The following is a 14,362-nucleotide window of genomic DNA, read 5'->3' on the forward strand; positions in this document are numbered from 1 at the left end:
TGGTGGAAAGGGTAAGTAATTTAATGATATTTGCTTTGAATTTGTGTTATCTTCCAAATGGTGATAAACTGGAAGGATGTTAGTCTTTAAACATTAAAATTTTATTTTGGTTGTAATTAAATTTATTTTAAACTAACATTTTTTATTTATTGGCAGCTCTATAGTAGTGATAGAAAAGCATATCATATAATCAGAACTCCGGACTATGGAAAACAACTATTAGTAAGGAAAGAGTTCTTTTATTTTTTCATTGATATTTATTCTTAAAAAACAAACAAACAAAACTCCCTCAATGATCTACACTCTTCTGCTGCAATTCAGGCCTTCAAGACTGTAAAATCTATAAAATGGGATTCTCAGAAGCAGTAGCACCAATTAAATATTATAAGCAGTGCTTATTTTAGGTGCTTGAAATTAAAACAAAAAAGAAATCAGTATTTCAGCAAATCTAAATTTACCTGATGTGCCTTCAGTGGTCTGAATTAAAGCATTATTATACCAATTATGCAAAGTAAATCAAGACACCTCAAAAAAAGGTGGCATAGTAAGAAAATGTCAATTTAATCATTTACTTTAGCAGGCAAGCAATTTGTAAACATTCAGTAGCGGCAGCATCCAAGTTACAAACAATTTAAAAAGAAACCAAGATTAGTGATTATAATTTTTCCTTCCCTTTCCCCAGAAAAAAGAAAAAGAGAGAAAAGATTTGGAAGTAAATGACTTAAAACACTACAAACGCTGAACATTCAGTTATGTCTTCTATCAGCCTTCTATGCGTCCTCTCCCTGTGTTGTATTTTTAAAGGTGTATCTACTCCTAAAATGCATCATCTTGCAATAACTGGTACGTGAACATCTGCAATCTAGGAAGTGGTTCCTGCACATGTATGTGCAGGCAGGATCTCAGTTTAAATCCCATTTGCAAAGGGAATATTTATATCTTGATTCAACGCTTCTTTGACTTCAAGGGGCAGGGTGTCAAAAAGGTGATCTTCCACCACAAGCCCACTTTTCTTGAGCAGGCGACACTGGCCCAGCTGGGCTGGCAGGCGGTCCAAGCAATTCCCCTTTAGCTCCAGCTGGGTGAGCTGTGACAGCTGACCGATTTTCTCTGGGAGGGATGTGATGCAGTTTTGCCCCAGATTCAAAGTCCTCAACTTAACACATTTAAACAGCTGTTTCGGCAGAACGTCCACTTTGTTCCCCGTGATATGCAAATGCTGCAGGTTCTGAAGCAATCCTATTTCTATTGGGATCATGGAAATGTTGTTGTAACTCACATCTAAGCATCTGAGTTTCTGTAAACTAAACACTGCCACTGGTAGGGATTCCAGCTTGTTGTTAGAGAAATAAAGTGACTCCAAGTTTTTGACGTGGGTGATGGAGGGTGGAATGGTGACAATTTTATTATGCCATAATTTTAAACAAGTCAGTCGTTTTAAATGCTGGAAACTGATGATTTCTTCAATTGTGCGGATGTTATTTGACTTTAAATCCAGTTCCTGTAAGTTAGAGAGGCTGAAAATAGCATGTGGAATTCTCTCTAGCTCACAGTTCTGGAGTTCAAGCTCGGCAACATTCATCATTTTCTTAAGGCTGTTCAGTACCAGGAGTTTAGTGCCGTCATTATGAATGACTAACTTGGTGAGATGTGGGGCCACATCAGTAATGTTGGAGGGGACTTTGGTCAAATTGCTCTTCACGTGGAGGATCTTAAGGTGCCGCAACTCTCGGAGAGATTCGAGGCCTATCATCTTATTGTTTTCAGAGTTCAAATTGCCTATCAAGTACAGTTCGCGAAGGTTTTTGAGCAGATACACCCAGGCAGGAATTTCCGCCACATCAGTGAACTTCACGTGAAGGCATCTCAAGTGATCGCGGAGAAAGCTGAAAGCAGTCTGCTCCACTTTTGCAGGGCAGTGGCACAGGTGAAGCTCTTGGAGATTAGTCATCTGAGAAATCTTAGCAGGAAGTTTAGCTTCTGGAATCAGCTCGAGTTTTAGCACATCCAGGTCTGTGAGGTCAAAGACAGCATCAGGCACCCCTGACAGCATAAACAAATGCAGCTCCTGCTTGTCCTGGGCATTGCGTGACACGTGCTGCCTCAGTTTTTCAAATGTCCACTCGTGGTTCAAACTAATTTCTCGAAGTTTATTTTCACTGACTTCTGACAAGAACACCCCAAAACGCTTGGAATAGAGCTGGTCATACTGGTCTACCATGTGGAGAAGGAACGCAAAATCATTTTTGACATCTGGAATGTCACTGAAACTGCTCTCTTCTCTGACTTTCTCAAAAGAATATTCCTTCAAAGGAATCCTGAATAACCAGAAGAGAGTGTAGAGGCAGATAAAACCATACACACAAATAATGGATATGTAACTGATGAGCAGCTTTTTCAGCATGTACGCCATGTTGTGGGTGCACTCGAACACCTCGTAACCAGTCAGGTGCTCCACTTTGGGCTTGCAGACGTGTTCAAAGCTGATTGCGTTGACAAAATTTGCTGTGTAGCAGAGAATAAAAATGAATTTGGCCGTTTTGATAACTGTTTGGACCACATAGAGTTTATAGATCAGGTCACTGTCTTCCACGTGAGCACGGAACTTCCGCACTTTCTCGAACAGGGCTTTGGCCTGTTCCCCGTCCTTTTTATCCAGGATGGTCATGCTGGGGACTTCGATCACGGGCTTCTCGGCTGAAAATTTGAACCCAGTCTTGTTGATCATCGGGGTGCTGGCGCTGGGGCTCCCTTCATCACTGCTGGTAGACACATGCTTTGGTAGAGTCTGGGCACCTGTTATTCTCTGCTTGTTTTCCTCCGAGTCTTCACATGCTGTCTCAGACAACGCTTTAGTAGTCCAAGGAGATTCAAAGCACTTTCCTAAGATCGAAACGAAATGCTCTACTTTTGAGCATGTTTTGGGATATTTGAACCAAAAGTTGCTACTGACCATGAGAATAATAGTATGTATAAGAGCAAGATATGGAAAGTACTTGGAATACCACGGAAGGGCCAGATGGTAACACATCTGATTAATAAACACATATTGCTGAAAATCCAAGTTTGTTTTTCGGCCTGTTGGGTCTTTCTTCTCTTTCTTGGTCTCCTGATTTGGAACCGTGGAATCTGCATGAGGATATGTGGCTCTGAGAGGTATGTCAGGGGTCACAGCAGATGCGCCAAAGGAAATCTCATTTGTCATCCGCCCATCTTGGTCTTGGTCTGTGGCTGATTCCATCTTCGGGATGTTGGTGGTAACGTCGGCATTTCCTGGTGTAGCATGTGCCTTTGAACTTACAGGAGTTGGCAATACTGGCAAGCAGACCACCTGATCTTTGGTAAGTTGCATGGTTCCTGCAAAGATGGCTACCATCAGCATAACGACAGCCAGGTAATCCATAAACACGTCCCACCATGGTTTCAGGATTCGGTAAGTTGGCTGAATGTCATTAAGTGAAGCAACTTCCGCAAGGGTAAACATTCCTAGAAAACAGGCAAACAAAAGATATTATGACACAGATGCAAATGGAAACATTAAGTGGCAAAATGCTTTCTATTTCTAGCCTCTTCTTCCAGCTTCTCCAGTCAGCCAACCTCCCTTGCACTCTTCTCCTCCTATGCACTGTTTCCTCTGCCTGGAATACTTCCTCCCCACTTCCCTTCACGAGGCTATCAGGTTTATGGTGCCTTTCCCAGGATGCCCTCCCTGATTCCTAGTCTGGGTGAGGTGCTTCTTTGATGTGCTCTCACAGAACTACATACCTCTATCCATCACAGCCCTTATTACACTAGTAGAACCAACTGTTTACTTGTCTGATCCTCCCTAAGATTCTCAGTTCCATGCGCATAGGGATCATGTCTGTCTTCCTTACTGTTATATAGCCAATGCTTGACACACAGTTGATGCTCAATCAATGAGACATTGTATTAGTTCTTGATCATCACCTTTATCACCATTATCATAATCATCAAAATTCCTCAAGAACATTTATCCATGGTCTACATATGGTACTGGGAAGAAGAGCATTTTGTTAAATTTAATTGCCGCCACAAGCAACCTGGACCCACACGAGAATAAAAACTATTAGCCAGTCCTCAACATAAACATAGTTAAAGGAACACACGGCAAAGAAGCTGTGGGATTCCTGTAACCACTGACATTTTGCAGCTATCAAAGCTTCAGTGGTGGTTTTCAAGCACCTTACACTCGGGACAGGTTTTGATCCCGAGAGAGAGAGAAGAGAAGGCGGATTGTTTTCCTAGAGGAGGTAGAAAATAAAAGATGGAGGGTGGAGAACACAGCAGCAGGGTACTGTAAGGTCACACTGACCCCGAATGGTCAGCAGCTCTGCCCCATGCATCCTAGCAAGGGTGATAACACCCGAAAAACCAACACCAGCACGCGATGATTCCAGCCTCAGATGGCTCTTCTCTTCTAGCAGGCTGCCCACAGCAGCCACTCCCCACCAAGGGTTTTGTGCCCCTGCCATTTCCTCCAGCCCATTTCCTTTTTTTTTTCTGTTGAACTCTGACTTATTCTTCAAGTCCCAGCTCAAGCACTACCTCTTTCGAAAGTTCCTATTGTACTCTCTAAAAATAATCTATTTCCAGTGTTGGCCTCTTCAACTAGCTCTTGAGCTCCTACTGGGTAGAGACTATGTCTTATTCACCCTTGGATCTACCGTGTCCTACTCTCTCCCCTGAAGAGCAGAGAAGGCAGTGAGGAGTGATGATGAGGAGGAGGAGGAGGGTTATAATGATAGCAGCTATCATTTGTCATCTTCCTTCCGTATACCAAGTATCATACCAGGAGCTTTGTATCTTCATAATCCCCTGCTTCTGTACACAGCACATTCCTGAAATGAACGTATTAAATTTGAAGCTTTGGGGGCTGAGGGAATGATTCCACTTCCAAAATGCTACACAGTCTTATAAAATCCACCAGAACTCCTAAAATTAAAAATACAGATAATACTGAAGATGTGAGGATGTGGAGCAATTAGAACTCAAACACTTCTGGTGAGAGTATGAATTTATACAAATATGCTGGGAAATTTTTTTTAATATCTACCCAAACTGAATATATGCATACTCTATGGCCCAGCACTCCCACTGCTAAGTATACACCCATGAGAAATACATATACCCATCAAAAGACATGAGTAAGCAATCATAGCAGCACTCTGCAACACCCCTAAACTGGATTATCCAAACGTCCATCAGCACCGGAAAAGAAAAATCAGATGTGGTGCATTTACAAAGTGGAACATCAGGCAGTAACGAGAATGAATGATCTGGTTATGTGGGTGTGTTCAGTTTATAAAATATGATCTATACACTTAGGCTATGTACACCTTTTTTGGTATGCATGCTTTAACTTTAATAAGGAGCTTCAAAAAGAAATGGTAAAAGAAGCTACAGCAGAAACAGCTGCCCTAGGAATGTGCTGGGACACCACATTGAGACTTTGCCTCACCCCTGTCCCAAGGCACACCCAGGCCAGCTGGGGTCACAGGCCGGGAGAGTCAGGAACTTCCTCCAGCAGTCTGCCCTTACTGTCCTCTCCCTGGCCTGAGAGGAAAGGCCTGCTCTCCCTGGGGTAAAATCTGCCACAGAAAAGAGGGTGCAGAGGTATGAATATACAATATGCAAAAGCTCTGGTTGCTAACAGTTGAATGCACACAGATGCAACATTGCCTGGATTCCATCTAACCTTCACAACATCACTCTAAGCTGCCTAAGTGTTATTGCTTTCCTTTGACAAGCAAAGGCATAGGCTCTCAGGAGTTAAGTTGTGCAAGTCAAATAATTGGAGTCTGGGCTTAAAATCTGATTTAAGGCCAAACCACCTGTTCTTTCTACCAGATTCTAAGGTCTCTTCCCATGTTTGCAGTGCTTTACAGTTTGCAAGCTACTTTTCCATAAAATGTCTCAACTGATTCTCACAATAACTATTTTTTGCCCATTACTATTGCCCAAGGATATGAGGAAACCTGAGGCACAAAAATCTTAAGTGACCTTCCTGAGCCAATTAAGTGACAGAGCTAACAGAATCTTTCATCTTCAAATCTCTTTCTCTATCACAGTGACTGTGCTCTTGGTTAAGGCTTGGCTGTTGAAGGAAGGACCTTCTCACTGTTGTCCTTGGCTTTGAGGAGACAGAGGAATGAAATTATGTAATCAACACCTGAACCACCTTTCATGACATTCACTCAGAATTCAAAAAAAAAACATGCGTCAGGCACCATGGAGGAGAAGATAGAAATGGTCCCTCAAGGAGCTCCTGCTCAAATGGTAGATGACAAGCAATAAGTGTATTATTATGACATGGTAAGAAAATTGCTCTTACCTGGTTAATGCAAAGTATAGGGGAGGCACAGAACAGCGCAAACTTAGAGCCACACTGGGTAAATGGGAGGACTGCAGAGATCTGGTTTTTCAGATGAGACTAGAAGGATGAGAACTTCCATGGAGTTGTGGGGAGTAGAGGAATATAATTTTGGCAGAACAAATAGCAAGTCAATGGCACAGACACATGGGAGAAATTATATTACAGAAATTATAAGGAATTCTTGTTGTTCAGTTGCTAAGTCGTGTCTGACTCTTTGTGACCCTATGAACAGCAGCACGCCAGGCTTCTCTGTCCTTCACTATCTCCCTGAGTTTGCTCAAACTCATGTTCACTGAGTCAGTGATGCCATCCAACCATCTCATTCTCTGTTGCCTCTTCTCTTGCCCTCAATCTTTCCCAGCATCAGGGTCTTCAGCTCTTCTCATCAGGTGGCCAAATAATTGGAGCTTCAGCATCAGTCCTTCCAATGAATATTCAGGGTTGATTTCCTTTAGGATTGACTGGTTTGATCTCCTTGCTGTCCAAAAGGCCCTCAAGCATCTTCTCTACCATCACAGTTCAAAAGCAGCAATTCTTCAGTGCTAAGCCTTCTTTAAGGTCCAGTTCTCACATCTGTACATTCTAATGTTATTCTATTATTAGTCTAGTATGTCTCTGCATAGATATCACATTTAATGGGTAAGTCAAGAGATGGAAACCAAAGATGGTTTCAATGAAGTTATAAGGAAGTGCCTGGCCATAGGCAGGAAATCAGTAGTTTTTTGCAATGTCGACCATTGACTAGGTCTTATCTTGAACACAGGACTTCAATTAATGTGTCCGTTCTCCAATTTCACCTATCAAAAACGGGGTGGAAAACTGGAAGTGTTTCAACCACTACCTGAATTAAAGATGCAGTGGCACTTTGAAAATAAAAATTGCTCTTCATATACAGTATACATGTATGTGTACAAAGTACATTAACTACATGTTCATATAACATAGTTTATTAAGTCTCTTATGATACTCAAGTGACTTTTTTCTAATCTAAAAGTCAAGTTAATGAGGGAGGAGACTGTATTTAGATATCTTGAAGCTTGATCTCCTTAGCCATTAGTCAGAAATGGCTATCAATGGTTATTAGGGGATTTTTTTTTTTAACCTGAAGAAGGCACATTAATAAATACTAATTGCATACACGCTTTGAGTTCCGCTTTATATATCTTTAAGAATTACATTTTAAGTAAGTAGATTTCACATTCTAAGACTTCTCTATGGCACATAGGAAAATCAGCTTAATATCCCGTAAGCAAATATTTCTCATGGATGGTGAGGAAGCTTTTTGTACTAAAGTTGAAAGGGGGAAGTTACTAGACTTTGGTTGGACAAAGATGAATCAGAAAATTATAGACAATGGGTCTATATTATTTTATGATATACGATTCTATTTCTTATCTTACGGCCAATGATAGTGGAATAAACCAACAACTAATAGTCAGATTCAGAAATTAAAAATTACAATGGTTTGACAACCCTGTGACTATACTAAATTAAGCACTGAACTATATACCTTAAAGGGCTTCCCTGTTGCCTCAGACAGTAAATAATTTGCCTCCAATGTAAGAGACCTGGGTTCAAGCCCTGGGTTGGGAAGATCCCCTGGAGAAAGAAATGGCAACCCATTCCAGTATTCTTGCCTGGGAAATTCCATGGACTGAGGAGCCTGGTGGGCTATAGTCTCTGGGGTCACAAAGAGTCAGACATGGCTGACTGACTATCACTGTACACCTTAAATGGGTAAAATTTATAGTATATGAACTATATCCCAGTAAAACTATTAAAATTTAGAAGCTAGACCTCAATCTTTGTTATTTTATTGCCTAAACTAATTCTCAGCAGAAACAGGAAAGTGAAAATAAATAGGAGTATAGCCTCATTGTTGGCTGGACTACATATATTCTAAGTGCAAATATGTTTTTAAATGACAGCTATGCTATTATGATTGAACAGAACTGGTTCTGGAGACAAATCGTTAGCATTTTACTCATCTTCTCTGAGAATCCATGCCTCACCTATAAAACCTTGCTATCAACATCTACCTCTCAAGGTCATGTGGGCCAGGTATTAGAAATACCTAATTCAGGGTCTGACACAAAGTAAGACCCAAAGACGTCTGCTGAATCAGAATGCAGAGCAGAAAGCGAGGCTATCTTAATCGGTCTTTAATGAAAATGATTAGGCCAAATTCTTGAATTTTGAGCTTAGCATGTAGCACTATGTACACAGAATTCATTCTTAAAAAAAAAAAGACAAAATTTTGCATTCAATTTCACTTATTCATTCAAAAACATTTCAATTAAAATTATTTATATTAGGACATGGCAAATTATCCTAGAAAGAACACAACTTTTATCCAAAGAGACCAGGATTCAAATCCTGCTCTTTTTTTCCTGTTTATTAGCATGTAAATATGGCAGTATTTGCTGGAAAACTTATATTAATGAGATTATCCTTAGTAAAAGAAAAAGTCTAGCATTAAAACAAAAGAAATATAATCATCAACCACCCCTATTAAAAGAAAAAATGGGAGAACAAGATGGTGGAAGAGTAGGTGGATGTCGAGTACATCTCTCTCCACGGATACATCAGGAATACACCTCAGACACAGAAGTGCATGCAGAACACCAGCTGGGAGCGGACAGGAGGACCTGACCAGTGGAAAAGCATATATAGAACCACGCCAAACTCAGTAGGAGGAAGAAACTAGGGGGAAAAACAGGAGTGTTAATAGGACTGGACCCACCCTCGGCGGCTGGGGGAACTGAAGCAGGGGTCTGATTTCCACAGCGGAGCAATTGTCTGAGTCAGAGGAAAAACATTTAAGGTTGAGATTGAAACAGTTGATCTGTGGCAGCCTAAATGGAATGAGAATCAGACAGTACTTGCTGCAACCATACATACGCCAGGCAGAAACGCAGGTCTCCTGGAAGGGGCAGCGGCTGGGAGCTGGAGTTTAGGGATTGTGGAGCAATCCCAAGGTGAGGGCTGCTGCTGACTGCGGAAAGACCAATGGAGGGGACGTGAAGGAGGAGATCGTGATGGGAAATGCCTGTGGAGGAAAGGCAGGCAGCCATGGAAGCAAGGCGATACTGCTTAGTCACATGTATGGGGTGGAACCATCACCATAGCCCCTCTCTCTCGACAGACAGCATCAGCGGCTGAATAGAGGCTGACCATCAAACGCCTGACACTCTGAACTATAGAGTAGGACCCCACTCAGGGGGCTCCTGTAAGGGCCTGATGCGCTGATCTCCGGGCGGGGGGGGGGGGGCCCTCTATATGCCTGATGTACCGAACAACACAGAAGGACCCCAGGCAAAAGATCCCTCTAAGTGCCTGAACTGGCGAAGCTACGGAGAAAGACTGGCCAGAGAGGCCTTCTGATCGCCAGGTATAAGAGGCTCGAAAAAAACTCTGTAGGGCCGTAACTCCTGCTGCGGAGGCAGTTTGTGTCCCTGCAAGCCAAGCAGCTGCACCACCTTCACGCTCAACTCTCACTGGGGCAGAGCTGCCACAGGCAAAGAAAAAAGTCTCGTGTTTACGCACGCAGGGTCGCTTCAGTCCTGTCCGACTCTTTACTACCCTGTAGACTGTGGCCTGCGAGGCTTCTCTGTTAGGGTGGGGGCTCTCCAGGCAAGAATGCTGGAGCATATTGGCCAATACTGGTTGCCCCACCCTTCTAGAGCACTGTATTTCCTGCTGCCCTAGCCACCAACCCCCGAATACCTGGTGCTGCCAGAACCCCTGCGGCCCAAGCAGCTGCGCCACCTCCACACCTGGCCCTCACAGGGGCAAACCCAAGTCCTCCAGGGCAGCCTCAGGAGCCCAGTGGACAACCGATATGTAAATAAAACCACAGCTGAAACCCAGGGGCAGTGTGGCTAAGGAAGAAGACCCAAAACCTTCCCACCAGCTGCACCAGCTGCAGATTAAATCCACATGATTGACTAAGCAGACTCTGTGTCTATGGAATATATAAAAGGCCACTGAGAGCTCCCACAAAAGAAAACGCACTAGCTCTGATAGCTGTGGACACTGGAGGCAAGAACACACAGGAGCAGGACCGGATTAGAGTCTGAGCGGCCCCCACAGCAGGTCCAGAGATCAGCACAGTGTTGGAGCGCATCCTAGGGAGGTGAGGTGGACTGTGACTCTCAGCACAGGAAAGGACTCTGACAGCAGTGACTCAAGAAAAACATTTAGTATTCTTATTTTTTGATTTGTTCTGTACATTCTTTTGGATTTTTTTTTTCTTTTTCCCCCCTCTCTGTTGTAGTTGTTGATTTTACTGGCACTAAGAAATCCAATTAAACTTTTGAGCTTTTTTTTTTCTTTTTCCTTAGTCACATTTTTAATTGTTGTCATAAACCTCTACGTTGGGCTTTCGCAGTTCTGTGGAGTTTTCCTTTTTTTCCCCTTTTTTCTTTCTTCTTCCATTTTTTTTTTTCTTTTCTCTTTTTTTAAAATTTTAATTTTTTTAAACCTATTACATTTTTTTTACATTTATTCCTTCGTTTGCCTTTCCTACTGCTCTTTTCTCCTTGCAGTTAATCTTAAATGTATATAAATCTTCTTCATCTACCTCTATTTAACTTTGCATATCTCCGCTTTCTTTCTTTCCTTTCCTCTCAATGTATTTGTTAGTTTTGTTTTCATTGATTTATTCCCCACTTGGCACCTTGCTTTAGTTTTGTTTTCCAGTTTGTGCTTAAGTTAGTTTTGTTATTAACTGGTAAATATAATTTTTTATTTCTTTTGTTCCCTGGATCAATCTACTGTACTTTATTTATGTTGGACTGTTTTCACTTTGCTCATGGGTGTATATGTATATGTGTATATTCCATTATTTTAATTATTATTTGCCTGATTTTGTAACTGTCATTTGTCTGGGGTTCATCTTTGGTTTCTCATTTTTGGATATTTGTTTTACTTTCCCTTAATGCCAAAACAAACCACTTGTGGAATCTTCATTCCTGACCAGAGATCAAACCCTGAGCCTTTGGAGTGGGAACACTGACTCCAAGACTCTAGACTACCAGAGAACTAACTCTATCTAGGGAGTACTAAATACTGAGAGTTCACACAAAGGAAACCACTTGAATACAAGACCCGGCATCACTCAACCACCAGTAGCACCCTGTGCGGGACGCCTCATCTAAAAAACAAACAAAACAAAAATGCAAACCCAATCATCAGCAGACAGGAGTACCACCTCACTCAGCCTTGCCCATCAGAGGAAAAACAAACAAAAACTCAGCATAAATCTCACTCTATGAAACTAACACAAACCACTGGACCAACCTTAGGAGGGCAGAAACCAAAAGGAAGAAAGAATTCAACCTTCTTCAAGGAAAGAGTTCAACTTTCCGTGAAGCCTGGAAAAAGACCTCAAACACAATAACTTTAAAAAAAAAAAGAAAAGGCAGAGAAATACTGCACAAATGAAGGAACAAACTAGAAACATAGAAGTCCAAATAAATGAAGAGGAAATAGGAAAATTACCTGCAAAAAGAATTCAGAATAAAAATATTAAAGATGATCAAAAACCTTGAAAACAAAATGGAGAAAGTGCAAGAACCAATTAATAAAGACCTAAAAGAGAGAAAGAATAAGCACGCAGAGACAACACAATTACTGAAATTAAAAATACTCTAGAAGGAATCAATAGCAGAATATCTGAAGCAAAAGAATGAATCAGTGAGCAGGAAGATAAAATGGTGGAAATAACTTCTGAAGAGCAGAATAAAGTAAAAAGAATGAAGAGAGCTGAGGACAGTCTCAGAGACTTCTGGGACCATATCAAATGCAGCAATATTCAAATTATAGGGGTCCCAGAAGAAGAAGAGAGAAAGAAAGGGTATGAGAAAATTTTTGAAGAGATTATAGTTGAAAATTTCCCCAACATAGAAAAGGAAATAGCCAATCGAGTCCAAGAGGCACAAGGAGTCCCATACAGGATAAACCCAAGGAGAAACACGCCAAGACACATACTAATCAAACTAACAAAGACTAAACACAAAGAAAGAATATTAAAAGTAGCAAGGGAGAAGCAACAAGTAACATACAAGGGAAACCCCATATGATTAACAGCTAATCTTTCAGCAGAAGCTCTGCAGGCCAGAAGGGAATGGCAGGATATATTTAAATTACTGAAAGGGAAAACTCTACAACCAAGATTACTGTACCCAGCAAAGATCTCATTCAAAATTGATGGAGAAATAAAAAGCTTTTCAGACAAGCAAAAGTTAAGAGAATTCAGTACCACCAAACCAGCTTCACAACAAATATTAAATGGACTTATATAGTCATTTAGGCTTATATATGGGCTGAATGGATACAAAAAACAAGACTCATATATATGCTTCTACAAGAAACCCACTTCAGACCTCAAAACACATAAAGACTGAAAGTGAGAGGATGGAAAAATATATTCCATGCAAATGAGAAGTGAAAAAAAACTGGAGTGGCAATCCTCATATCAGGCAACATAGACCTTAAAATAAAGAAGATTATAAGAGGTAAGGAAGGACACTACATAATGATCAAGGGATCAATCCAAGAGGAAGACATAACAATCGTAAATATCTATGCACCCAACATAGGAGCACCTCAATACATAAGACAAAACTAACAGATATAAAAGGAGAAATAATAGTAGGAGACTTTAACACCCCACTCACACCAATGGACAAATCATCAAAAGAGAAAATTAATAAGGAAACACAAGTCTAAATGACACATTAGATGAGATGGATCTCATTGATATCTTCAGGACCTTCCATCCAAATGTAGAATACACCTTCTTCTCAAGTGCACATGGAACATTCTCCAGGATAGACCACATGTTGGGTCACAAATCAAACCTCAGTAAATTTAAGAAAATTGAAAGTGTATCAAGCATCTTCTCCGACCACAATGCTATGAGACTAGATATCAATTACAAGAAAAAAACTATAAGAAATACAAACATATAGAGATTAAACAACACGGTTCTAAATAACCAACAGGTTACTGAAGAAATCAAAAGAGACATCAAAAATTTCTAGAAACAAATGACAATGAAAACACGGCAACTCAAAACCTATGGGATGCAGCAAAAGCAGTTCTAAGGGGGAATTTTACAGCAATACAATCCTACCTCAAGAAACAAGAAAAACATCAAATAGACAACCTAATTTAATACCTAAAGCAACTGGGAAAAGAAGAAGAAAAAACCCTGAAATTAGTAGGAGGAAAGAAATCATAAAGATCTGAGCAGAAATAAATGAAAAAGAAATGAAAGAAACAATGGTAAAGATCAATAAAACTAAAAGCTGGTTCTTTGAGAAGATAAGCAAAATTGACAAACCCTTAGCCAGACTCATTAAGAAAAAAAGAGAGAAGAATCAAGTCAACAAAATTAGAAATGAAAAAGGAGAGGTTACAATAGACAACGCAGAAATACAAAGGATTATAAGAGACTATTATGAACAACTATATTGCAATAAAATAGATAACCCGGAAGAAATGGACAGATTCTTAGAAAAGCTCAATCTTCTTCCAAGACTGAACCAGGAAGAAATAGAAATTATGAACAACCCAACTACAAGCACTGAAATTGAAGCTGTGATCAAAAATCTCCCCAAAAAACAAAAGCCCAGGACCAGATGGCTTCACAGGAGAATTCTATCAAACATTCAGAGAAGAGCTAATACCTATCCTTCTAAAACTCTTTCAAAAAATTGCAGAGGAAGGAACACTTCCAAAGTCATTCTACCAGGCCACCATCACCCTGATATCAAAACCAGACAAAGACAACACAAAAACAGAAAACTACAGGCCAATATCACTGATGAACATAGATGCAAAAATCCTCAACAAAATTTTAGCAAACAGAATTCAGCAGCACATCAAAAAGCTCATACACCAAGATCAAGCTGGGTTTATTCCAGGGATGCAAGGATTCTTCAGTATGCGCAAATCAATCAA

At 40.7% G+C, this 14,362-nt stretch overlaps 1 protein-coding gene across 3 annotated transcripts in view; it reads right to left on the minus strand.

Annotated features, from left to right (window-relative positions):
- Window positions 1-537: 537 nt before the first annotated feature.
- The window catches only part of LRRC8D (leucine rich repeat containing 8 VRAC subunit D), a 129,690-nt gene continuing 115,865 nt past the window's right edge, over window positions 538-14,362 (minus strand). For all 3 annotated transcript variants that reach the window (XM_065909190.1, XM_065909199.1, XM_065909181.1), the window contains exon 2: window positions 538-3,486. In XM_065909190.1, the coding sequence (XP_065765262.1) occupies window positions 908-3,484 (2,577 nt within the window). In that variant the 5' untranslated portion in view covers window positions 3,485-3,486 and the 3' untranslated portion in view covers window positions 538-907. The remainder of the gene's footprint in view (window positions 3,487-14,362) is intronic.

This window comes from Muntiacus reevesi, chromosome 1 (genome assembly GCF_963930625.1).
Source record: "Muntiacus reevesi chromosome 1, mMunRee1.1, whole genome shotgun sequence".
NCBI lineage: Eukaryota > Metazoa > Chordata > Mammalia > Artiodactyla > Cervidae > Muntiacus > Muntiacus reevesi.